This window comes from Gymnoscopelus microlampas, assembly GCF_963454915.1.
Source record: "Gymnoscopelus microlampas genome assembly, chromosome: 20".
In the NCBI taxonomy this organism is placed as follows: domain Eukaryota; kingdom Metazoa; phylum Chordata; class Actinopteri; order Myctophiformes; family Myctophidae; genus Gymnoscopelus; species Gymnoscopelus microlampas.
The window spans coordinates 2,760,784-2,786,436 of record NC_139957.1 but is presented as its reverse complement, the minus strand read 5'-3'; the positions used below and the strand labels follow the sequence as shown (position 1 = coordinate 2,786,436).

Below are 25,653 nucleotides of genomic sequence, written 5' to 3'. Positions count from 1 at the left end.
TGAGAGGGCTTTCAGACTGAATAATGGAGTGAAACGAAATGAAAATTCAGGCTGAGTGTCAGGCTACAATCATTCACCATAATCGAGTCAAAAGACATATCGCCTAGCCCTAGCTGTAAGGCCTTCTTTTTATTGCCAATTTCAACATTTGATCAAGACGGATGTGCCGCAAAATGTCGATTTCCGTGAAATTTCCACTATTCACACTAGGCAGAGGAAGCCACAATAACCTACCTGACCTGGCGGAGACCTGTGCTCCAAGCACTTTTTCTAGTTTTGTTTTGTTGTTTTTATTTTGACATTTAAAAAATTCTTTGCATCTTTTAATGAATGACAGAGCAATTAGCTATTTAGTTATTTTTACTGAATGAATTACATCTCAATGGTAAACCTAGACCAAACAACAATGACCAAATTGACCAATGAGCCATTATCATCATTACACATGAATGTTCCTTACAGACAGAACAATGAAAACTACTCCCTTTAATGACAAGGAGCCACCATTACATAGCAAATGATATGTGCTACTTTATTGACTGAAAGTCTCACACCCCCAGCAATGAATCAGTGTTTCAAACACTGGTGAGACATTCAATTTAAACACACTGTCATTCAATATGCGTTTGCATCTTCAGTTTTAAAATATGTAAACGTCATAATAACAGGCTACAGTAGTTACAGTATATATATTAAAAAAGCAGATCTACAAGCTCACAATGCGTCAAATGGCGATGCATTGTGACCAGGCCTGGAATTTCACCATTTTAGGGGCAAGGCCACTTGGCCTTTGGTGTTGTCATTTTTTAGTCCACAAAGGCCAAATGCCAGGGCATTTATTTCCACGGACATAAAGAATTTAATTTGAAGGTTAAGGATGATTTTATTTTAATATAGTACAAGAATAGTATAACTATCTGTGTATTATAACCCATTTATTTCACAAAATAATGTATTGGCAACTGACCAATATTTGTACTAACTAAGTTATATTGGTCTCAACATTTGTCACATTCAGCCCTGGACTTCACTGACTGAAGTAGGGGTCATATGAATCACATTAGATTCACAGATTTTATGTATTTTCCCCATAAATAATTTTCATTCAAATGAAATGTGATTGAACTTGCACTAACAATGACTTTAGTTGATTTTGCTAAAATACAATATTTCTTAATTATTAATACTTGAAGCTTGTAGATTGGCTATTTTCACCATTTTAAATCGTTTTTAAATAATAATAAAAAAAAGGAACATACAAGGTTTCCACCCAACAGCGACGGTTCTGTATCAGTAGGCTACATGAGTCAGTTTTAGCATATTTCATTCTAATTGGCTACTATGACTGCTTATGAATTTCATGGCCTGGGTAGGTAAACCTGGCCTGGCGGAGATATGCCCTGTTGCGCACAGCAGAACAACAGGTGAAGGCGATGAACTTAAAGAGGAGTGTGCTGCACAGCAAAAATGGCTCAAACTATGTCAAGCTGTCACATTCTAGCTGCTGAAATAAACTTTCCATTAGATCATTGTTGACAAACAAACAGAACATGGATGTTGTTTGCCAAAGGATTATTTATTCCTTGTCCATTTGTTTGTGAGGTGAGGTGAGGTCACAGCTTCTCTATACTTTTGTGTGATATTGATAGCCTATAACTTTGAATTTGTTTGCAGTTAATTTATATTGCTTACTGGATAATAAGACTCTAATCATTTTGGGATTTCATTGTATTTTGTCAAATGCATTAATCTATATTTTGCTGTTGATCAAGCGTCGGGTTTTGTGATTAGATGCGCACACACGCTGCCAGCCACTGCATGACAATCAAGTGCGCAAGGAAACCTTACTGAAAGCCGTCTCTAACCATCTTTAGAGAATCTTGTTTATTAAAACAACCACAGGCTACACAGTGAACACACAATAAATAAATAAACACCTGGAAAGCTTGCGCTGTTAGTGGAAATAATTTAAAAATAATATAAACTAGAGGGACATGGCAGAGAGTGTTCTGCTGCTGCTGCGCTGTCAACCACGAGATGATGCGCTCCAAGACAGCTGTCCATAAGCTCTCTTAGAATGTTAATGTGAATAGGCTCCTCATAATATGGGTATAATAAAATTATTTCATTGCATTGTAATGACTTGGTCTTGGACTCGAGTGGACTCGGTGGGGGTAGAGTCCCGAGTCCCTTAGTCCGAGACCGAGTCAAGACCGAGTCAAATTATGGGCGAGACCGAGACAAGACCGAGTAAATCAAGACCGGTTCGAGTTAATCGGACCGGTCTCGAGTACTACAACCCTAAAAAATACAACAAAAAACAAACAGGATGAGTTTCTCCTGTTGGTGTGGTTTCTTCAGGAGCTTAGTTCTCCATGAAGAGACGTTTGTTCTCCTCAGATTCATTCTGCAGTTTCTGCTGCATCATCACCTGTTCTCCTGACTGACACCTGATGGAGACACACAGGACACACAGGACATCACATGAGAGGGACCGTGCATGCGTGCGTGAGTGCGTGCGTACGTGCGTGCGTGCGTTCTCACCAGTGTGTTCATCTCATAGAGGTATAATATAACGGTTCATCTCCATGAGTTCCTTCTCTTTCTGCTGCAGCTGCACCTTCAGACTCAACCTGCTGCTCCAACTGAAACATATGAGAGAAAGAAAGAAAGAAAGAAAGAAAGAAAGAAAGAAAGACAATTACGTACATTTTTCAGGAAAAGTACTGGCTTTGTTTTAATGAGCCCACATGTCGTGACAGATTGACACCAGCAGAGGGCAGTCATAGACAACCATAGTGTTCAGTGATGTGAATGTCTCTAATGACAGATGACACACACACACACACTCTTTATTTGACTCTTTGGTCCAATTTCATACAAACTCTTTTAGTATCATCTAACTAAGCAGTGTTTGATAAAACTATAAATGTATTGTGTGTTTATTTCATTTGATAAAACTATAAATGTATTGTGTGTTTATTTCATTTGATAAAACTATAAATGTATTGTGTGTTTATTTCATTTGATGAAACTATAAATGCATTGTGTGTTTATCTAATTTGATGAAACCATAAATGTATTGTGTGTTTATTTAACAGATTAACCAGGACCTGTTTCTCTGATTGAAGCATTTGTTCCTGTTTGGAGGAAGAGAAGTAAACACCTGAGGGAATTTCACCTGGAGGGAATTTCACGCACGCATGTGCGTGTGTGTGACTGTGTGTAAATGTAATGCATATTGTAAACCTTGTGTTTACATTGCTACTGTAAATCACTCTGGATTAAGAGCATCTGCTAAATAGCTAAATTGTAAAGGACTTTGGGTAAAGGTGCTACCGTATATAAAGTGCAGAAATATGCATTTATGTACAACATGGTTGGCAGAGACATAAACCATGATGCAGGATTTATACTCTGTTGTGTCTGTCTGTTCTTTTAGATACTGAAATCACTCCCAGTAGATGAGCTTATTAGTCACATGCGTGCGTGTGTGTGTGTGTGTGTAGTCACCACTGTGTTCATCTCCATGAGTTTCTTGTCTCTCTGCTGCAGTTGAATGTTCTTAGTCTCCAGCTCCACCTTCAAACTCTCCACCTGCTGCTCCAACTACACCATATGAGAGGAAGAAAGAAAGAAAGAAAGAAAGAAAGAAAGGAAAGTGATGTGAATGTCTCTAGTGACAGATGACACACAAACACTCTTTATTTGACTTTGGTCCAATTTCATACAAACTCTTTTAGTATCATTTAACTAAACTATAAATACATTGTGTGTTAATTTAATTTGATAAAATTATAAATGCATGGTGTGTATATTTACCAGACTATTCTCCTCTTTCTCCACTTTCAGCTGTTCAATAAAGGCCTCCCTCTCTGATAGAAGCTTTAGTTCCTGTTTGGAGGGAGGAAGAGGAGTAAAACACCTGGAGGGAATGTCTTCACACTAGATTTTCAGGGCGCTATATGTGACCTGTATTGTGCTGATCAGTAATGGTCAGTGAGTTATGTTTACTGGATTACTGCAATGCACTCCTCATCGGGATCCCTAGCAAGAGCTAGGATCCTGATGAGGGTGCGAAAATATGACCATATCTCACCCATCCTCCGTTCCCTTCACTGGCTCCCCATTCCGCCAGGACCGAATACAAGATCTCCCTCCTCACACACCAGTGCATTTACGGTAATGCCCCCCCTACCTCAAAGAACTTCTCAAACCAAAACCGGCCACGCGCAGCCTCCGCTCTTCCAACACCAACCTCCTTGTTATCCCCGACACCAACCTCCGCACCATGGGCGACCGTGCCTTCTGTCACACAGCTCCTAGTCTGTAGAACGCTCTCCCTGATCACCTGAGAGCACCACAATCCACGGATGTTTTTAAAAACGGGCTAAAAACCTACCTTTTTAACAAAGCTTTTAACTAAATTCTCTGGTTTTTGTCTTTCCTGTTTTGCCTAGTTTTATTTTTGACCCATTTTAGTTTCGCCAAGCTGGGTCCCCTGTAACTGATTTGTGCCTATACAGTATGTTGTTTTTATGCCATGCTTTTAACCTGTAGCACTTTGAGATTCGCAAGAATGTAAAGTGCGTTATAAATAAAATGCATTATTATTATTATTAGTATTATTAGTATTATTATTATTATGTCCATGTGAAGAGTTAAACATTGCTATAACACTGCTGTACTGCACCATACGTGTGCAATTTACGTTTTGTTGGTGTGGCTATTCTCATGCCAGTCCCCTGAACAGTGTTTGTGTCACATTTGGTGCAGATTGGAGCAACAGTGCACCTCACTAGTCTGGATGTTACTTTGTGACGTCCACCGTAGTCTGTGTGTGTGTGTGTGTGTGCGTGCGTGCGTGCGTGCGTGCGTGCGTGCGTGCGTGTTGTCACCAGTGTATTCATCTCCATGAGTTGCTGCAGTTGGATGTTCTTAATCTTCAGCTCCACCTTCACACTCTCCACCTGCTGCTCCAACTACACCATATGAGAGGAAGAAAAGATTCAGAGAAAGAAAGAAAGAAAGAAGACTATCGTTTCAGGAAAAGTTAAAGTTCAGACCGTTTTAATGAGCCCGCATGTCATGACAGATTGACACCAGCAGAGGACAGTCATAGACAACCATAGTGTTCAGTGATGTGAATGTATCTAGTGACAGATGACACACAAACACTCTTTATTTGACTTTGGTCCAATTTCATACAAACTCTTTTAGTATCATATAACTAAGCAGTGCGATAAAACTATAAATGCATTGTGTGTTTATTTAATTTGATAAAACTATAAATGCATTGTGTGTTTATTTACCATACTCTTCTCCTCTTTCTCTGCTTTCAGCTGATCAACCAGGACCTGTTTCTCTGATAGAAGCATTTGTTCCTGTTTGGAGGAAGCGAAGTAATAAATATCTCAGGAACACCTGGTTGAAATGTCATAACATCTGGCAAAAACGTCCATTTGAACTCAAGGATGAACTAATTACAATTTGGGGTTCAAATATCAAAGGTCATGGTCACTGTGAACTATTTTGAATGAATAGAATTGATTAAATTAAAAGTCTTCACTATATGACAGAGGCCCTGGAAAATGAGATGGTACATGTCAATGGGCTTTCCTTTCAATACATTCTGACACATTGTGAGAATGTACATACATAGAGACACACGGGCGGAAACGGAAGGCCTACAAATTCACGCCCACTTTTGAGATAGCGCCGCTACTCGAGGTCCGTTAGAACGACGAACTGCAGCTCTCAATGCATTCCCTATGAGAGGATATGAGAATTAGCCTACTTTTAAAATTATCCTGCATTAACTGGAGACGATATTGATTTAAATAAAAATATGTTTCCAAATGTATGGAGTGTCTTTGTCAACATATCTTCTTGTTTTCTTAATAGTTGATGTGTTTCACATTTAATTTGCCACTTTAACAAGTTACCCATAATGTTAACACAGCAGAGGGTAGACGGCAGACAGAGAAGTTGTCGCATTTCAGTGACATCACTGTCTTTACGAGCGCCGAGCGCCGACCAGTGGTGTACCCACACTGTAGAGGCAGGACAGGCGGTCGCCTGCCCAACTAAGATCTCGCCTCCCCTAAAAAAAAATAAATAACCCGAAAATGTGTCATTGCGTGCTTAATGTCCTCAAAGTCACGCACCCAACAAGCTTTGAACTGAGCAGATTGGACCTTCTGTTCCAGAGATAATGACCAAAACATATTGAAAACGTCCACTTTCGCCAGTTTTCTGGGTATTGAAAACCTCAAGGGATGCGTCCGTGACGTATATACCATGCGACCACTTAAAGTCTAGATCTCCGATGCTAGCGGTTTTGACATAATGATGGAGTATATTATAGTATATTGTGGGTAGTATATCGAGATGACAGATATGGGACATTAAAAAGGACAAATCAAACAAATGGGACACTTTATTAGAACACCAAAAAAGTCGCTACAGCCTCAGTAGTTAACCAATGAAATGACGGTATTTTACAATGCCTCTCATAAAGATTGCATTGAGTGCTGCAGTTCATCTTTCTAACGGACCCCGAGTAGCAGCGCTGTCTCAAAAGTGGGCGTGAATTTGTAGGCCTTCCGTTTCCGCCCGTGTGTCTCTATGGATGTAACTCCATCTGGCTGGTGGACACAACCACATATTGTATGAATAACTTATTTATCCATTTAGCAGAGGGTGAATCACATTAGCATAATCATTTGCATTTCTAACAGAATAATGAAATGGATTAAGTCAATACACAGTATATGAGTGTAATTGTTATCAAACCATAGGTTCATCTACCTCAGTCTCTGTCTGGCTGGAAGCTTCACTCATGGTGCCACGTCCTGTACTTCCTGTTTCAGAAGGTGTTCCACCACTCACTGCAACAGACAAGACAACAACAAAACAAGACAACACACAGCAAGATATTTACATTAATAATAATAATAATAATAATCATCATCATCATCATAATAATAATGCACAGTTGCATATTTAAATATTAACAAGAAATACATTTTAGTTCATGCACTGTTACTGAGATAACTTTTATTAAAGTCTAGGTAAATGTTGTCAGTTATCTGAAGAAGAAATGTTATCTTTAGAACTGTGATTGTCAAACATTTGTAATTTCAAGGACCAGAGTGTACAAATGGAATGTCCATTTTGTTCCATTTGTACACTCTCTTACTGTCCTGTAAGCAAGGGTCCATTTGGTTCCTAACTATCAATCATTTAGCTGGGGACCTCATGGAACCCCCTCAAGGACCCCACTTTAAGAACTATTGCTTTAGAAAAAAATATTAGCAGATCAATTGTGTTGATACTCACTGCTTGGTGGAAGGTGCCGTAAGCTATCACTTCTCCTCCTGACAGGTTCTTCTGGCTCCTTCACCACAAACTTCAACATCCAAACCCCAAACACTCTTTATTTGGCTTTGGTCCAATTTCATACAAACTCTTTTAGTATCATCTAACTAAGCAGTGTTTGATAAAACTATAAATGTATTGTGTGTTTATTTACCAGACTCTTCTCCTCTTTCTCTGCTTTCAGCTGTTCAACCAGGACCTGTTTCTCTGATAGAAGCATTTGTTCCTGTTTAGAGGGATGAAGAGAATACAAACTTTAAAAGAACAATATCTGGTTGAAATGTCAAATGTCAAAGGTCAAGATAACTGTGAACAATTTTGATTGAATAAAATTGATTAAATTAAAAGTCTTCACTATATGATAGAGGCCCTGGAAAATGTCAATGGGCTTTGCTTTCAATACATTATGACACATTGTGAAAATGTACATACATGGATGTAACTCCATCTGGCTAGTGAACACAACCAGATAAGAAAAACATATTTATCCATTTGGCAGAGGGTGAATCACATTAGCATATTTGCATTTCTACCAGAATAATAAAATGGATTAAGTCAATACACATTAGATGAGTGTAATTGTTATCAAACCATAGTTTCGGCTTCTCCTATCACATTCTTCACATCAGCCTCTGTCTGGCTGGGATCACCACTCATCGCGCCACGTCCTGAAGAGGACGCTATTGGTCCAGGATATCTCTTCATCAGCCAATCAGAGACCTTGGCAGGTGACCGGGGGTATGAACTTCCTGTTTCAGAAGGTGTTCCACTTCCACCGCTCACTGCAACACAAGACACACAGCAGGATATTTACATTAATAATTCATAATAATTATAATCATCATCATAATCATCATCATCATCATCATCATCATAATAATGCACAATTGCATACTTAAATATTAACAAGGAATACTTTTTTAGTTTATGCACTGTTACTGAAATAACTTCTATTAAAGTCTAGGTACAATGGCCCCGATTCATAATGAGGGTCGTAAATATGGTGTAAATGAAGTTCGTAAAAGAGGTCGTATTTCTGGTACTCACTAACGGACGTGCGATTCAAAAGGGGTGTCGTATATGACAGAGACGTGCGTATGACCAGTGCGTATGACCAGGTGTGATGATTACTCTCTGGAAGGCTGCATCCAACAGCATCCAACTTCAACGTCACCGTGCTGAACCGTGCCAAACAGTGTTGCCATGTCCGCTTATTATAAGCTATTTTGGACTTATTTTTCTGTAAAGTTGCTTGTAAATATTCGGAGCTGTGGGATGCGTTTTTTTTTGCTTGTTTCTAAAGTGTAGTTAGTTATTTGGGCTTGCTTCACAATTGTTTAATTGTTTTAACCGGTGGTTCTCAAATATTTTCATGTCATGGACCCCCAAGTTAATATGTATGCTAATTTATCCCTATAAGCCCCATCTGAAAATGTTTTGTGCGAGCTGGAGGCAGATTTGTGTTGTTAGAATGTTTAAAAAATCTTCCAAATGTTATTACACGATTTTAAAAATAAATAGCAGATCTACAAGCTCACAACGGTTTAATTAAAGTGCTTATAATGGCCTAAGTGCCAGTTGCTTCTTTTGGGCTTGTTTTCCTAGACCTGGTTGCTTATTTCTCTCACAACATCTGGCAACGCTGAAGTTCAACTCTGCCGTCTCTCGTCTAAGATAATAATGCGGTGTCGCATCGCCTTGACAACTTACTGTTCTGTCTGGAAGCGGATCACGTAATAAATGCTCTCATGTGTAATGAGAATAAAGAAGTTTACAAGGTTTAACCCCATTACCAAATAAAAGGCTAATAAAACGTGGAAAGGATATTATAAGCATTTTCTAATGAACATTGCGCACCTTAAATATGATGTTGAAAATAAATCCAGGGCATACAAGTGGAACGCTTCTATCCGATTATGGACCAGAGCTTATTGATTAAATTAGTTCATTTTGGATATCACTGTCCTACGTCGGAATGGGGAATGGTTCTGGACACAGCTTTCATCCACTTTATTTTTCTTCATCAGATGGTAATATTTATTAGGCTGTTGTGTGTGGCGTTCATGTGATCAATATACAGTAGCCTGCAGTAGGCTTTACAAATTAATACCGCGACACGACACTGATGCAGTCAGTCCCGCCGCAGTTTCATTAAGGCATCATAGCCTATTTTCATTATTACGTGACACTTTGGCTGAGATGGCCCGCTGGCAAACACACACCTAATAATTCAGCTGCGACTCATATAGCCTAGAAAATAAATAAAAAGCGGTGGAATCTACATCATGTACTCTATATTATGCATAGGCTACAAGCAATATCGTTTGACATTTATTTTTAATGTTTTATATATATGTGTTGACAAATGTTGGGCACATATATTTTATTTGAGGTTTGCCACTGTTGTAATTGATTTTGACATGAAGAATAAAGCATTCTAAAGACATACGCACATTTCAGCCCTGGTACGCCAGCCTCGGGGCTGACCTGAGAACGTGCGCACCTGACGCACAAAACACAGACCAAAAAATCTTTATGCATCAGGTGGATATGTACGACTTGTCCTAAATGCCGGTACGTACAAAATATGGTCGCAAATCCCTTTATGAATCAGGGCCATTGTTTCAGTTATCTGAAGAAGAAATGTTATCTTTAGAACTGTGATTCTCATTTTTTTAAATTTCAACGACCCCCAGAGTGTACAAATGGAACGTAATGGTCCATTTGTTCCATTTGTACACTCTCAGAGTCACAGTCCTGTAAGGGTTCATTTGGTTCCTAACTATCAATCATTTAGCTGGGGACCCCCTTGAACCACCTCAAGGACCCCACTTTGAGAACCATTGCTTTAGAAACATCTGTTAGCAGCTCAATTCTATTGATACTCACTGCTTGGTGGAAGGCCATCTATGCTCTCCCTTCTCCTCCTGGCAGCTGGCAGGGTTGTTTCATCTGGCTCCTTCACCACAAACTTCAACATCCTGTCTATCATCTCCTCCTCTCTCCTCCTGCATTGCTTTTCTTTGTCTCTTAATGTCAGGTTCTTAACTAGTCTTTCAGACGGAGTCATCTGTCTTGTCTCACGTTCCACCCTGAAGTGTCCTCTGTTCCTCATCACCATGCATTCTAGTTTCTCCATCAGCTCTGTCACTTCTGAAATGTCCCACTTCCCACAGTCTAGAACATGGTACCTGTAGCCACATTTATCCAGGATCCACCTCAGAGGTTCTCCTTCAGACTCTATGTACTCCTCAACACATCTCACTCCCAGCCACAATCCATGTGTGAACAGAACCAGAGTGTGTCTCCAGACTCTGTCCCCCAGCAGCTCCATGTGTTCCTCCACTGATCTCCTGTCAGCTTCAGAGAAACTGGACTTGACATCAACAGTCACCAGGACAGCGTGGGGTCCAGGAGAACACAGAGTCACACCGTGTAGAAGGATGTATTTGATATCCTGTGATGGAGGTGTAGTCGACCAGTCTGGACAGTTCACCACACTCACTCTTCTGTCAGCAACTCGTCTCTGGTGTCTGACACATTGTGTCAGTTTAGTCTGGGTTTTAAACTCCTGGAATATGAGGTTTACTATATGTTAGTCATAATAATTAAATTAAGTGACATAGGAGCTTTTAAATGTAGTCAGTGGGACTGGTAACCGGTGCGCTTAGCGACACCGCCCCTTTAAGAGCACTATACGAGTCAGCTGGCCAGGCAGAGTGTCAGACTGCGTTTGTCCAGGTTCCCCGCCCACTTCCTTGTTCATGGCGGGCCGTTTGTATGTGTGCTCATAGCGTCGAGGTAAGCCTTGTTTTAATGACCTAGCGTTACCTGTTTTTAGTTTTAAGTCAACACTTACAGTTTATTTATATACATGTTTATCTTTTCTTTGTTAGAAGACGTGCGTCAAAGCGCCGAACTAGAGCCCTGTTAGTGTGTGTGTGCGTTCACACACGGGTCTAGAGGTAGGCTGTCTCTTTGTGTTGCAACAGTACAACTCGTTTTATGAATGAAATGAATGAGTTCTCACGCTGGTCTATTTTGTCATACAGGCGGTGCTAGGACAAAGCTGGCCGTTTACACTGTGTTGCACCGACAACAACCTGGGCATTCCCTCACATGTTAACAGGGTATGTGTTGATTTTAAGGATAAACTTTGTAAAGTACATTGAATGCATTTTATTGGTACTTGTGAATTACTATAGATGTTTAGTTGATGCCGAAGTGGTAGTCAGAATGTGATTCTGATTGCAACCAGACATCAGCAGAACATCTATAGCACCAGGGTAGAGCGTGAGACTAATGCAAGGTTTTGTTTTTATTACAGATTGTGCCTGTTGTACTGTTGACCGCTGTTCTTTTAACCTTTTTGTTTTTATGTTTTATGTTGCTACCTTTTTATTAGTTGAGCACTGTTTAGTCAGATGCTACAGCCCCTGCGGCTATAAACGTTACAACAAGCTGTCTAACCAACCACAGGTTTAATTCGGCTACGGCCTGAGACAGATAAGATACTTGGCTAATAGTTATACTGCAGATTGGCACTTAATTGATTGCTGTCTCTTTTTGTGGTGTTCATGGCTTTTGGCCTTTTTGAGTGTACATTTGCAGTGATCTTTAATGCCAAATTACACATGGCTCTGAGTGTTTATATCTTGCTGATTTGCATTGTTTAACTAGTGTGTGCAGACTTCAATGAGTAGGCCTACATTTCAGTACAGCTATTTGGCCAAGCTTTTTGTTTCTCTAGTAGCCCTATGCACTTTAGTACTGGTTGACATGTGGACAGAGTTTTTAATCATTAAAGCTACCAATACATTGTACTTTATCGATTGTGAATAAATATATATATATTTTGCATTCCAAACCGACCATTATTTGTTCACTCAAACTGAACGCTTACCTTTGGGGAAGTTAACTGGATATAATAACATGTACCTCGGGTCTCCCACCCTGTAATTGGGAGTGGCGTAGTCACACTGTGTATAAAGGAGTACTTGGTGACGCCATCTGGTTACAATTGGCGTAGTCGGCAGGACTTTTTGTGCATGGTCGGTTTGAGAATTGTACAATGTATTGTGTTCGTAGCAAGTAGCAACATAGAGTTTTATTGTTTTTATTTTTTGAGTTTTAAAGAACAGCGGTTGGCAGTGGAGACAGCTCCCTCAGTGGACCATTGCATCTGGTGGTTTCCCCTTGAGCGACGGTCACTATGGAGGAAGAGCTCCAGAGACTACGGGAGCAGATGGCACAGCTTCAAGCTGAAAATCAAAGACTGTCAGGTCAAATTGAAACTGAGAGACTGTCAGATCGAACATCTCCTAATAGTGATGTGCTTGCATCCCCACACCCACCGAGAAGAGAACAGACTGTCTACCTCCCTAGAGATAGGAAATGCCCCAAGTTTTCAGGGTCTTCACTGGCCGGGCGTTAACTGTGGATGAGTGGGTGGAAGAGGTGGAAAGTTGTTTAAGGGCAAGGCACATGTCCATCATTGACAAAGCAGTATTTGTGTACGATCATTTGGAGGGTGCTGCTCGCACTGAAATTAAATTCAGAGATCAAAGAGTAAGGGAGGATTCCAGGCAGATCATTGCAATATTACAGGAGATCTATGGGTGCTCAATATCCTATGTTTCTTTACAACAGAAATTCTTTGACCGAAAACAAAAAGAAGGAGAATCACTGCAGGATTTCTCCCCTGCTCTTATGATGTTAATGGAACGAGTTACATTGTGTGACACTCAAGCTATGTCCAATTCCCAGATTTTGCTGCGAGACCAGTTCTGCGAAAATGTGAGAGACCATATGCTGCGTAGAGAGTTAAAGAGGATGGTGAGGCAAAATGGAGACCTGTCTCTACTAGACATTCGCAAAGAAGCAATCCGATGGGTTGAGGAGGGCCAACCCACCAGAGAAAAGTATGTACGCCCCCTCCCTCAAACATGTGAAGCTCAGGCCACTGCTACTAGTGAATCTGTTGGTGTAGGTAAATCTGAACTGGCAGAGTTGAAGAGCATGTTTATCAAACAACAAGCGCAACTGGATTTGATTACACAGAGTTTAAATTCTAATGGGGGGGCGAGTAGAGACAGATCTTTCTCCAGGGGAAGTAGATTCCAACGAGCCCCCGACGGCCGACCCATCTGTCTTAAGTGTGCGCAGCCAGGTCACATAGCTCGCTACTGTACTCAGGGCAACTCACCATCACAGACTAGCACTGCCCCTGCACAGACTAGGCGTACCATGTCGGAAAACTAGAACCCTCCATTGTGCAGAGTCACACACTGGGAGGGGGGTTTCCTGACTCCAATACTGTACACCAAGAGGCAATTCGCAAGTTAATTGGGCCTTGCTCTGTGGTGGTGGTGTCCATGGGTGGTGTGGATGTACCCTGTTTATTAGACACGGGCTCCATGGTCACCACCATTACAGAAAGCTGCTTTTATGAACACTTCTCACACCTGTCTAAACGTGAACTGCGTGATTGTAGGTGGCTGGGTCTCAAAGCAGCTAATGGGCTGGACATACCTTATTTGGGCTACATTGAGCTTGATGTGAAAGTACTAGACACATGTTTGACTAGCAGGGGTATACTGATTGTAAAAGATCCACCTGAGGGTGTCCTCACTAGCCGTAAGAAAGCCACGCCTGGTATTCTTGGCATGAACATTATCATTGATTGTTACCGTGAACTATTTGAACAGCATGGCACCAACCTATTTCAGAGTCCCCCTTTGCAGGCAGCTGCTCTGGCATGGAAGCAGGCCTTTCGGCACTGTGAGAGGGTAGAAGCCATTGTAAGTTCCTCTAATGCATTTAAAGTGAGGGTACAGGGTAAACAGTCCATATGTATTGCTGCTGGAACACTTTCAATGGTCCCCGTTACTTGTCCCCAGGTCCCACCTATGGAGTTTTTGCTGGAACCCCTGGGTCCATTGGACGGTTGCCTCCCGGAGGGTTTGCTCGTTTCCCCTGCTTTAGTCCATGCTGAGAGAGGTACCCTCTATGCCCCTGTCACTAATGTAGGACGGTCTGATATATGGCTAGTGCCACGTAGAGTTATAGGAACGGTACAAGTGGTCGAAGGGAGGGATGTTGTAACTGGTGATTCACCACACATAGAACTTTCTCTGGATGAGTCCACCAGAGAATGTACAGCTTATGTCTCAGTGCAATCCGTGGACATTCACAGTAATGTTTCCAGCGAGGTAGAACAGTTTAACTTCCTTGGCCTTAATCCTGATGACAATACTGAAGCTAGACGTCTATTAACTAAATACCAACATGGATTTTCTAAAGGTGAGGGAGATTTAGGATGTACTAATCTTATTACCCACGAGATCCCACTTTTGGAGGAGGCACCAGTACGACAACCCTATCGCCGCATTCCCCCTTCACAGTATGAGGCAGTCAGGGCACACATTAAACAATTGCTTGACAGCCAAGTAATAAGAGAGAGTTGCAGCCCTTATTCCTCCCCCATTGTGCTGGTGATGAAGAAGGACGGGGGACTACGAATGTGCGTTGACTATCGACAGCTAAACGCAAAGACACGGAAGGATGCCTATCCGCTTCCAAGAATTGAAGAGTCCCTAGACGCCTTAACTGGAGCAAAGTGGTTTTCCACGCTAGACTTGGCAAGTGGTTACAACCAGGTGGCAATGGCTGAAACCGATCGAGCCAAAACTGCATTTTGCACTCCTTTTGGGCTATTTGAGTTTAACCGAATGCCCTTTGGTTTATGTAATGCTCCCGGGACCTTTCAGCGCTTAATGGAACGCATGTTCGGGGACAAACGGTTCCAGTCGGTCCTGTTGTATCTTGATGACATCATCGTGTTCTCCTCTACAGTTCATCAACACTTGGAACGTTTAGAGGAGGTGTTCCCCAGTCCTAGCTTATGCAGATTTCCAAAAGCCTTTCATCCTTGAGACTGATGCCAGTCATGGGGGGTTGGGGGCAGTCCTTTCTCAAGACCAGGATGGAAAGCCGAGGCCTGAAACCAACAGAGAGAAACATGGATAATTACAGCTCCATGAAGCTTGAGTTTCTTGCCCTTAAATGGGCTGTCACAGAAAAATTCAGAGAATACCTCTTAGGCAACAAAGTGACGGTCTACACAGATAACAATCCCCTCCGGCACCTTCAAACCGCTAAGCTGGGAGCACTGGAACAAAGATGGGCCTCACAATTGGCTTCTTTCGACTATACGTTAGAATATCGCCCAGGTCGTAGCAATGGTAATGCCGATGCGTTGTCCAGACAGTACCTTGATCGAGTGACCACTGGCATGGATGTCGCCCCAGCTCTACAGGCCAACTCGCCTGTCCGCCGGGAAACCCACAGTCTTGAGATTGCCGCTATGCCTGGTCTTTCCTTACTTGAGTTGTCCTCATTACAACAGCAAGATCCAGTTATTGGCCCTGTGCTGAAGTTCTGGCGTGAAGGGCGGACCCCTGTACGGGAAGAACGTGAACACCTGAGCCAAGAGAGCAGGGAGCTGCTTCGCCAGTGGGGACGCCTGGTGGAGAAGGAAAGGGTGCTGTATCGGAAAATCTACCCCCCAGGTGGGAGTAAAGAACTGCTCCAAATATTATTACCTCAGTGTCTCAGAGAAAAGGTGTTCCAGAGCGTGCATGATGGCCATGGACACCAGGGCATGGACCGCACCTTACAATTGACACGGGATCGTGGATACTGGCCAGGTATGGCAAAGGACATCGAAAATTGGTGCCGAAACTGTGGAAGATGTATCCTAGCAAAGGAAGGCCCTAGGATAAGAGCATATAGGGGAAGCCTTAAGGCATCGCGACCTAACGAGCTACTGGCCATGGATTTCACTATACTAGAACCAGCCAGTGATGGGCGAGAAAATGTTCTAGTGCTTACTGATGTGTTTTCCAAGTTTACACAAGCTATACCAACCAGAGACCAGCGGGCGAGCACAGTGGCAGATGTCTTGGTGAAGCACTGGTTCCACCTGTTCGGGGTTCCCAGCCGTCTGCATTCAGACCAGGGCAGAAATTTTGAAAGCAAGATAATCAAGCAGCTGTGTGATACCTACGGCATCAAGAAAACCAGGACGACCCCATACCATCCGGAGGGTAACGGGCAGTGTGAGCGGTTCAACCGCACGCTCCATGACCTCCTCCGCACTCTGCCACCAGAGAAAAAGAGACATTGGCCACAGTATCTGTCCCAGGTCACCTACTCTTACAATACCACTGCCCATCAGACGACTGGTTTGGCTCCCCACTACATCATGTTCGGCCGTGAACCCCAGCTCCCTGTCGACTTTCTCCTTGGTGCTGATGAAGTCCCAGATGAGGAGGCCCCAGAGGAATGGGTGAAGAAACATCAAGAATCCCTAAGGACCGTGTATGACCATGTCCGATAACAACTAGATGCCAAAGCGGAACAAAGGAACCAAAAGCATAACCAGCAGGTGACTGATCCTGGTCTCGAAGAGGGTCAACTCGTCTATAGGAGGAATCGCCAGGTCAGAGGGAGGAATAAGATCCAGGACCTCTGGCATTCCTGCCTTTATCGAGTGGTGAACAGACCCCAGGACCAAGGGCAAGTGTACACCATCACCCCTGTCCACCAGGTTGGCCCCGCTCTGCGAGTACACCGGACTGAGCTGCGAAGAGCACCCGAGAGGGAGGGACCCGAGGCCCAACCGGCAAATCCAGTACGTGTTGTCCAGGACTGCACGCCTCCGGTTGCTGCCACAAGTGACTCTGAGGACTCCATAATTCTGGTCCTGGAGGACAATGGGAGAAGAGGCCCAGGGGTACGAACACCAGAAATGGAGAATCAGGAGAACCTTTCGCAACCTGGCAGTCCGGGACAAGACCAGGAAAGTGACCCAGAAGCAACGGAGAGCTCAGACGAAAACCTACCCCCAACTGCCCCTGGTCTACGCCGCAGCGGTCGACGCAATGCTGGTTTCCATTCCAACCCTCACCGGCTGCCATACCGACAACCAGTATGTCACCAGCACAGTGGGGGAGAATAAGTCGCTGTTAGTCTCAGTACCAAGTGGTCAGGTCACTCCGTTGGTACATCGTCGGGGCGACGATGCATTTCGGGGGGGCGAATGTAGTCAGTGGGACTGGTAACCGGTGCGCTTAGCGACACCGCCCCTTTAAGAGCACTATATGAGTCAGCTGTGTTTGTCCAGGTTCCCCGCCCACTTCCTTGTTCACGGCGGGTCGTTTGTATGTGTGCTCATGGCGTCGAGGTAAGCCTTGTTTTAATGACCTAGCGTTACCTGTTTTTAGTTTGAAGTCAACACTTACAGTTTATTTATATACATGTTTATCTTTTCTTTGTTAGAAGACGTGCGTCAAAGCGCCGAACTAGAGCCCTGTTAGTGTGTGTGTGCGTTCACACACGGGTCTAGAGGTAGGCTGTCTCTTTGTGTTGCAACAGTACAACTCGTTTTATGAATGAAATGAATGAGTTCTCACGCTGGTCTATTTTGTCATACAGGCGGTGCTAGGACAAAGCTGGCCGTTTACACTGTGTTGCACCGACAACAACCTGGGCATTCCCTCACATGTTAACAGGGTATGTGTTGATTTTAAGGATAAACTTTGTAAAGTACATTGAATGCATTTTATTGGTACTTGTGAATTACTATAGATGTTTAGTTGATGCCGAAGTGGTAGTCAGAATGTGATTCTGATTGCAACCAGACATCAACAGAACATCTATAGCACCAGGGTAGAGCGTGAGACTAATGCAACGTTTTGTTTTTATTACAGATTGTGCCTGTTGTACTGTTGACCGCTGTTCTTTTAACCTTTTTGTTTTTATGTTTTATGTCGCTACCTTTTTATTAGTTGAGCACTGTTTAGTCAGATGCTACAGCCCCTGCGGCTATAAACGTTACAACAAGCTGTCTAACCAACCACAGGTTTAATTCGGCTACGGCCTGAGACAGATAAGATACTTGGCTAATAGTTATACTGCAGATTGGCACTTAATTGATTGCTGTCTCTTTTTGTGGTGTTCATGGCTTTTGGCCTTTTTGAGTGTACATTTGCAGTGATCTTTAATGCCAAATTACACATGGCTCTGAGTGTTTATATCTTGCTGATTTGCAGTGTTTAACTAGTGTGTGCAGACTTCAATGAGTAGGCCTACATTTCAGTACAGCTATTTGGCCAAGCTTTTTGTTTCTCTAGTAGCCCTATGCACTTTAGTACTGGTTGACATGTGGACAGAGTTTTTAATCATTAAAGCTACCAATACATTGTACTTTATCGATTGTGAATAAATATATAATTTGCATTCCAAACCGACCATTATTTGTTCACTCAAACTGAACGCTTACCTTTGGGGAAGTTAACTGGATATAATAACATGTACCTCGGGTCTCCCACCCTGTAATTGGGAGTGGCGTAGTCACACTGTGTATAAAGGAGTACTTGGTGACGCCATCTGGTTACATAAACAAAATCTTTTACGTTTTCTTTTGTATGAGAAAAAGGCCTTATGCACACCAACGAAGTGAGAGGTGTGCAAGAGAGGACCAAACTAGGGCCAAAAGTATAGTGTAAAAGACCCCTGCACACCATACATCAGTGGTTGGGAAAACATGTCATTTTGGTCCTTAAACAGCTATGAACTATATGGAATAATGTAACCAAAATATATCTGAAAGTGGTAAATAATTGATTCAGCAAAGTGCTACTATATGGAAGTACACAGCATCAAATGTTAAAATAAATGAGAATGAAAGATTACTGACAGGAGTGTGTGTAAATCTGTCAGCTTTTAACCACTGCATGTAAATCAAACAAACTAAGCACAAAGACAGTTGCCATGGTGATGTGACAGACATCCTCTAATGCAGTGGTTCTCAAACTTTTTCATATCAAGGACCCCCACATTAATATGTATTTGGCCACGGACCCACATCTGAAAATATTTTGTTCCAGGGACTCCCATTCAAGTTAAAATATTCCAAATGTTTCCCTTTCCTTTTCTTCTTTTTCTGTTTTAAATTGCAGATCTACAAGCACACAATGCGTTGCATTGCGTCACGTTGTAAGCTTGTAGATTGGCTATTTTCAAATATCCAATTTATATATGGTTAAACTGGTTTTGATTGCGATGCTAGCTTTGCTGGGGACCCCTTGGAACCCCCTCAAGGACCAATGGGGGTCCCCCGGACCACACTTTAAGAAACACTGATCTAATGGTCTGTATTGATCACTGACCATTTATTGATCACATGATTCTCAATCATTAATGACAGCACATACTGTCACATTATCTGTTCACTTCTTTACATGAAATGTGTGTACTCACCTTCCAGAAAGTGGATGTAAACACATCCTCCTGCAGTATGATGTTTCCAGCGTAGCTCCTTCCAATCTGCTCTCCTCCAACCAACATCAGCCTGACAACTGGAACACTCTGATGTTCTCCTGGAACAAACTCTACATTAGTTCACTGAACACTGATGTGACTGTTTAGGACCTGGATTCACACATTCACTTCTATTCATTATTATATACAGTAAATACAGTACAATGAACACTGATGTGACTGTTTAGGACCTGGACTCACATTCAGCTTTATTAATTATTATTTATAAAGCATTCTGGCTGAACTGACTACAGAGCTGTACTAATGTATCACTCATGATATACAGTATGTTATCATGAGATCAGTTATGTATATGTGTTGAAAATTAATAAATTGATCTCTGAATATGTCATTCCATCAGCATAATGTCTCCTATAGAATATGTCATTGTTGTCGGGTGCAATCTTTAATGTTCAAAATCGTTTTTTAATAATCATTTTCAAAACATTTTAAAATAGTGAAAACGGCCGATCTACAAGCTCACAACGTGTCAAATCGCAACACGTTGTGAGCTTGTAGATCGGGTTTTTTCACTATTTTTGTGCTATGATTTAGTAGGGCATTCATTTATGAAAAAAAGTTGGAATATGAAGGTATAAGGGTTCTGCCTGACAGCATATGAAGATTAAATTTGAAAATAATAAATTATTAATTTAATTATATAACAAAATATTCATAAAACCCACAGACATACCTAACCACTTTCACTTTTACTTAAAAAAAAAAGAACAGCAGATCTATAAGCTCACAATGCATCCCGATGCAACTTGTTGTGAGCTTGTAGATCGGCTATTTTTGCTACTTTTGTGTGACACTATAGTATGACAAAGTAGGGCATTATTTCATGAAAAGACATAAAACGTTGAAATAAGGAGATACAAGGTTTCTGCCTGACAGCAACAATATGAACAATGCTAAGATTATAAAAGTCCCACTAGGAGCCCCTAGAGGCCGTTGTACTACTTACACCCAAGGACCGTAAATGAAGGCCAAAATGCACTAAAGTAAAGGTCACAGGGTCACAACAATCTATAGGGTTCATCCAGGAATCTGTCTATTAGTTTATGAGATATTTAATGTGCAAAGTTGACATTTTGGCTTGAGGGTTGCTCTAGAGAAAAGGTCATGGGTCACCAATAGGGGACATCCTCTGAGGGGCATGAATGTGCTCAGCAACTTACATGATAATACACCCATTAGATATAAATAAATACATGAATAAAAGGAAATCACACTGACCTTCAAACAGAGCTTTCAGAGCAGCTCTCTGTCTGTGTGTCCTGGTCATGAATGTCTGGACGTGTTCCTCTATGTTCCTCTTCCTCTCTGACAGCTTCTCTGAAACATCTCCATCAACTTCATGGTGTCCACCTCCGTTTCCTGCCACCATCTCCTCTATCTTCACAAGCAGCTCTGTGACCTGAGTGTCATCTCTCTTCTGATTATTGAAGACATGGTACCTGTTCCCACATTTGGCAACAAGCCAGCGGAGGTCTTCCCCTTCAGCCTCAATGTGCTGCTCAATGCTTCTGTCTCCCAGACAGTCTCCATGGGTGAACAGTACTATAGCGTGACTCCAGAGTCTCTGTGGTAGATGTGTCATGTGTTCCTCTACTGCTACTCTCTGTGCTTTGGTGAATGCTTGATCAAGAGGAACCATCAGAAGAGCAGCATGTGGTCCAGGAGGACAGAGACACACACTGTTCTGGATCTCCAGTTTGTCCATCTCTGAGGTGTCCTGTAGTGGACTGTTGTAGAACCAGCCTGATGAGTCCACCACTGTCACCTGTCTCCCTGCTACTTCACCATGTCTCACCTCACACTGCACTGACCTCTGACCAGCTTTAAAAACACTTCCTCCCAGAATGGTGTTTCCTGTTGAACTCTTCCCAGACCCCCACGATCCAATCAACAGAATCCTGAGGTCAGGCAGTCCTGTCAGAGGAAACATTGTTTAAGGCCTTGGTTCTCAAAGTGTGGTCCGGGGACCCCCATGGGTTCTTGGAGGGATACCAGGGGGTCCTCAGCTAAATTAGTTAATATAATGTCACAATTGTTTTAACCACTTTAACCATATTTTATGGTTTGGCTATTAAAAAATAGCAGATATACAAGCTCATAGCGCTATGAGCTTGTAGATCTGCTATTTTTGTCAAAACGTGAAAACTTGTGCAAATCTTTGAATATACTGTATATATATATAAAGCAAACATTTGTAACTCAAATCTTTGCTGCTGGGGGGTCCCTGGAACTAAATATTTTGAGATGGGGGTCCACACCTTGACATGAAAAGGTTTGAGAACCACTGGTTTAAGGAACAAAGCTACAATGCCGATATATACTGTGTGTGTGTGTGTGTGTGTGTGTGTGTGTGTGTGTGTGTGTGTGTGTGTGTGTGTGTGTGTGTGTGTGTGTGTGTGTGTGTGTGTGTGTGTGTGTGTGTGTGTGTACGTACGCGTGTGTGCGTGTGCCAGTATACAAATGATCAATCAAATTGATCAAAATGAAATACACTGAAAGGTAACCTGAAATATTAGTTTGTGTCAAAGTAAAACAAAACTTACCAATATGTTTTGGAAGTCTAGTTGTTTGTTTCTGAGCGTGCCTCCTTTGTTCCGCTTTTCTTCTGATAGTTCTCTCCATCTCCTTCAGTTCCTCTGAGACGTGTTCTTCAGTCTCATAGTGACAACCATTACCAGTCACCATCTCATCTATCTTCTCCAGCAGCTCTGTGACCTGACTTTCATCTCCTCTGTCAGTGATGTTAAGAACATGGAAGCACCCTTCACATTTCTCAGTAAGAGATCTTAAGTCAGGGTTAGATCTAATGAGATCAGGTCTCATGTTGTTTTTATCAGCTACAGTGAACACCACAATAGTGTGTTTCCACACTCTGTCACTGAGGAGAAATCTCACATGCTCCCCTACTGACATCTCTGTTCCTACATATGGTCTGTCCAATGGCATCACTAGGACAAAGGCATTGGGTCCTGGAGGACACAGATTCACACTCTGTTGGATTTCTAACTGAGTCAGTTTTGGGGTCAGATCTAGGGGACGATTAGATATCCATCCTGGAGTGTCGACCACAGTGACCTGTCTCCCTGACACTTCCTCTTGTCTCATGACACTCGTATATGTTCTTGTGTTTGTGTGAAAAACATCTCTGCCCAGGATGATGTTTCCTACTGAACTCTTTCCACTGAATCCACCTCCATGTCTTCCCCCGATCAGAACTATTCTCAGTTCTGTTGGGTCATACTTCTTCCCTGGTTGGAAACATAAATGCATTATTCATAAAGATTACAGATATGACCAAACCAGTTGTGATTTTGTCATTTCATGTTTCAATCATGTATAAGAGAGTGCAACTCATTTGAAATGATCAACAAATTAGCAGTATTATATCACATGTAACAATGATTATGGATATTAGCCTATAGTAGGCCTATTAAAGAACACATTCATGGCTTGGGGCATTTTGTGCAAAAAATTTGTTTTTGCTAAATTAGACCTGTGGTCTAATTTAGCAAAAGGTGCGTGCAAAGTTTGACCGCAATCGGACGGTGCGTTCATGATACGCGGAATTTTGTTCAAAACAAGCCAGTACTGCAAACTTTAGATGTCAATCTTAGCCAATGAGAACGGAATTGAAAAATCAAACACATCCGTCTTGAGCACATGACTATGGATATCATGTGTACCGATTTGTGTGAAATTTGGATAAAATCGGAAGGAGTAATATAAAAAAATGTGTTTTACGTAAGTCGGCCTCCTGGTGGCGCTATAAAAGGCAGATGTGAAAAATGCAGGGCAAAGGTTTTTCCTTGACCTCTAGGGAGTGCGCATACAAAGTTTTACACAGATCGGTGCAGTTATAGGTACAAACATGAATCGGCCTGTTATAGCGCCACCATGAGGCTGATTTCAAAATGTTCAAGTGCCATTTCTTCCTCGGCATAGTGGAAATATGCGAGCAAAATTTAATGGAAATTGCATGCTGTGTTCATGATTTGAGGCATTTTGTTCAAAAAGGAGTACTACTGCAAACTTTGGAACGAAGCCATTTTTAGCCAATCAGGATGGAATATGGAAAATCTGAAAGACCCGTTTTGTTAAATGACTATAGAGATACTGTGTACCGATTTGCGGAATTTTTGGACAAAATCTGTAGGAGTGCTGTCAAAAAATATGTTTTGCACAAATTGGCCTCCTGGTGGCGCTATAACAGGCCCATGTGAAAAATTTGGGGGCAGAAGAATTGGCATCCAGGGAGTGTGTGTGCACAGTTTCGCTGCGATCAAGCCAACGGTGCCGGAGATTAGCTGCTCACAGACGGACGGACGGACGGGGTGGAAAACATACTCTCTCGCCATGCCTTTCGGCCTGGCGGAGACAACTATACAAAATATTATATGTACTTTAAACACTTTAGGCTTTAGTACATCAATGGTTTTGAGAATTTTAGTAGTTTTATAAACCACATTTAAAAATAATTCTATATGATGAATAGTGGATACAATAAAAGGCTAGAGTTTTAATACATATTTATTTCAATGCAGAGGTGAACCAAGGTAATAAATAAATGAACACACACACACCTTTATTTATTGTCATGTCACGTCACAATAAATCTCTTTTATACTTTTTACATACAATGGTGTCGCACACCAAAGAATAGCCAACCTACAAGCTCATAAAGCATTGCATTGCAACGTTTTGTGAGCTTGTAGATCAGCTATTTTAGATTCATGACACCATGATACGATGGTATACATCATTTATAATATTGCTCATTGGGACCAAAATCATAAAATGTGAATAGCACTACACCAATGGATTTAATAGAACTCACCTCTGATGGAAGCTGAGGTTCTACTGTAGTACCTGTACATCTTCTCTACCGCTGTTGTTTCAACTGTAAAACAATACGTTAAAGTGTTGATCAAATGTTGTGAATAAATTAAGGCATAGATATGGGTATGTGATCAAATTATCAGCCATGTATTCGTCGTTGACCTCTTTACCCAACAGTCATATTGTTGCATAGTTAAACGTTTTATACATTTTTTAGTTAATGCCCTACTTCATCATACAAAAGTGTTGCACAGGCCTGGGCTGTAGCATGATGGTCCAGGCACCCTAGGTTGCAATGCAAGCCTGACAGCGTGTCGCAGGTTCGACTCCCTTTCCCGACGACCTTTGCTGCATTTCACCTCCCCATCTCTCATTTCACCTCCCCATCTCTCCCCCCTTTTCCTGTCAGCTTCTTTCCCTATCCCTCTCTAAAATAAAGGCATAAAAAGCCCCCACCCCCCCCCCAAAAAAAAGTTCAAAAAGCGTAGCACAAAAGTAGTGAAAAATAGCAGATCTACAAGCTCACAACTCGTCACGCCGTGCAGCTATATGAATTTGTAGGCTTACTATAGTTCTCAAAGTGGGGTTCCAGGGGGTCCCCAGCTAATTAGCTAATGTAGCATCAGAATCATTTTAACCACGCAGACCCTCAACGTTGGATTGTTCTCTTTGTTGTCTCCGCCAGGCCGAAAGGCATGGCGAGAGAGTATGTTTTCCACCCCGTCCGTCCGTCCGTGTGTCCGTGTGTGTGTGTGTGTCCGTCCGTCCGTCCTGTCTGTGTGTTACCAGCTAATCTCTGGCACCGTTGGCCCGTTCGCTCCCAAACTGTGCACACACACTCCCTGGATGCCAATTCCGAACCTCTGCCCCAATTTTTTCACATGGGCCTGTTATAGCGCCACCAGGAGGCAGATTAGTGCAAAACCCATTTTTTTATATTACTCCTACAGATTTTATCCAAACGTCATGCAAATCGGTGCACAGTATCTCTATAGTCATGTGATCAACACGGATCTGTCCGATTTCCCATAT

The 25,653-nt window shown here is 42.1% G+C and overlaps 2 protein-coding genes across 2 annotated transcripts; both read right to left on the bottom strand.

Annotated features, from left to right (window-relative positions):
• Positions 1 to 2,541: 2,541 nt before the first annotated feature.
• On the bottom strand, positions 2,542 to 10,537 carry LOC311035957 (uncharacterized protein). Its single transcript, XM_084044475.1, has 10 exons — positions 10,270 to 10,537; positions 7,972 to 8,162; positions 7,535 to 7,606; positions 7,342 to 7,411; positions 6,811 to 6,890; positions 5,313 to 5,384; positions 4,899 to 4,982; positions 3,823 to 3,894; positions 3,514 to 3,609; positions 2,542 to 2,645 (listed from the first exon to the last, which is right to left on the bottom strand). Exons 1-10 carry the CDS (start codon positions 10,517 to 10,519, stop codon positions 2,553 to 2,555), a joined length of 1,080 nt encoding a protein of 359 aa, XP_083900601.1. The 5' UTR covers positions 10,520 to 10,537; the 3' UTR covers positions 2,542 to 2,552.
• LOC311036961 (GTPase IMAP family member 8-like) lies at positions 10,528 to 24,659 on the bottom strand (the record flags this gene model as incomplete). The annotated part of the gene is made up of 6 exons (XM_084045970.1): positions 10,528 to 10,557; positions 10,646 to 10,951; positions 19,705 to 19,823; positions 21,004 to 21,699; positions 22,329 to 23,033; positions 24,620 to 24,659. 6 exons carry the CDS (start codon positions 24,657 to 24,659, stop codon positions 10,528 to 10,530), a joined length of 1,896 nt encoding a protein of 631 aa, XP_083902096.1.
• Positions 24,660 to 25,653: the final 994 nt, after the last annotated feature.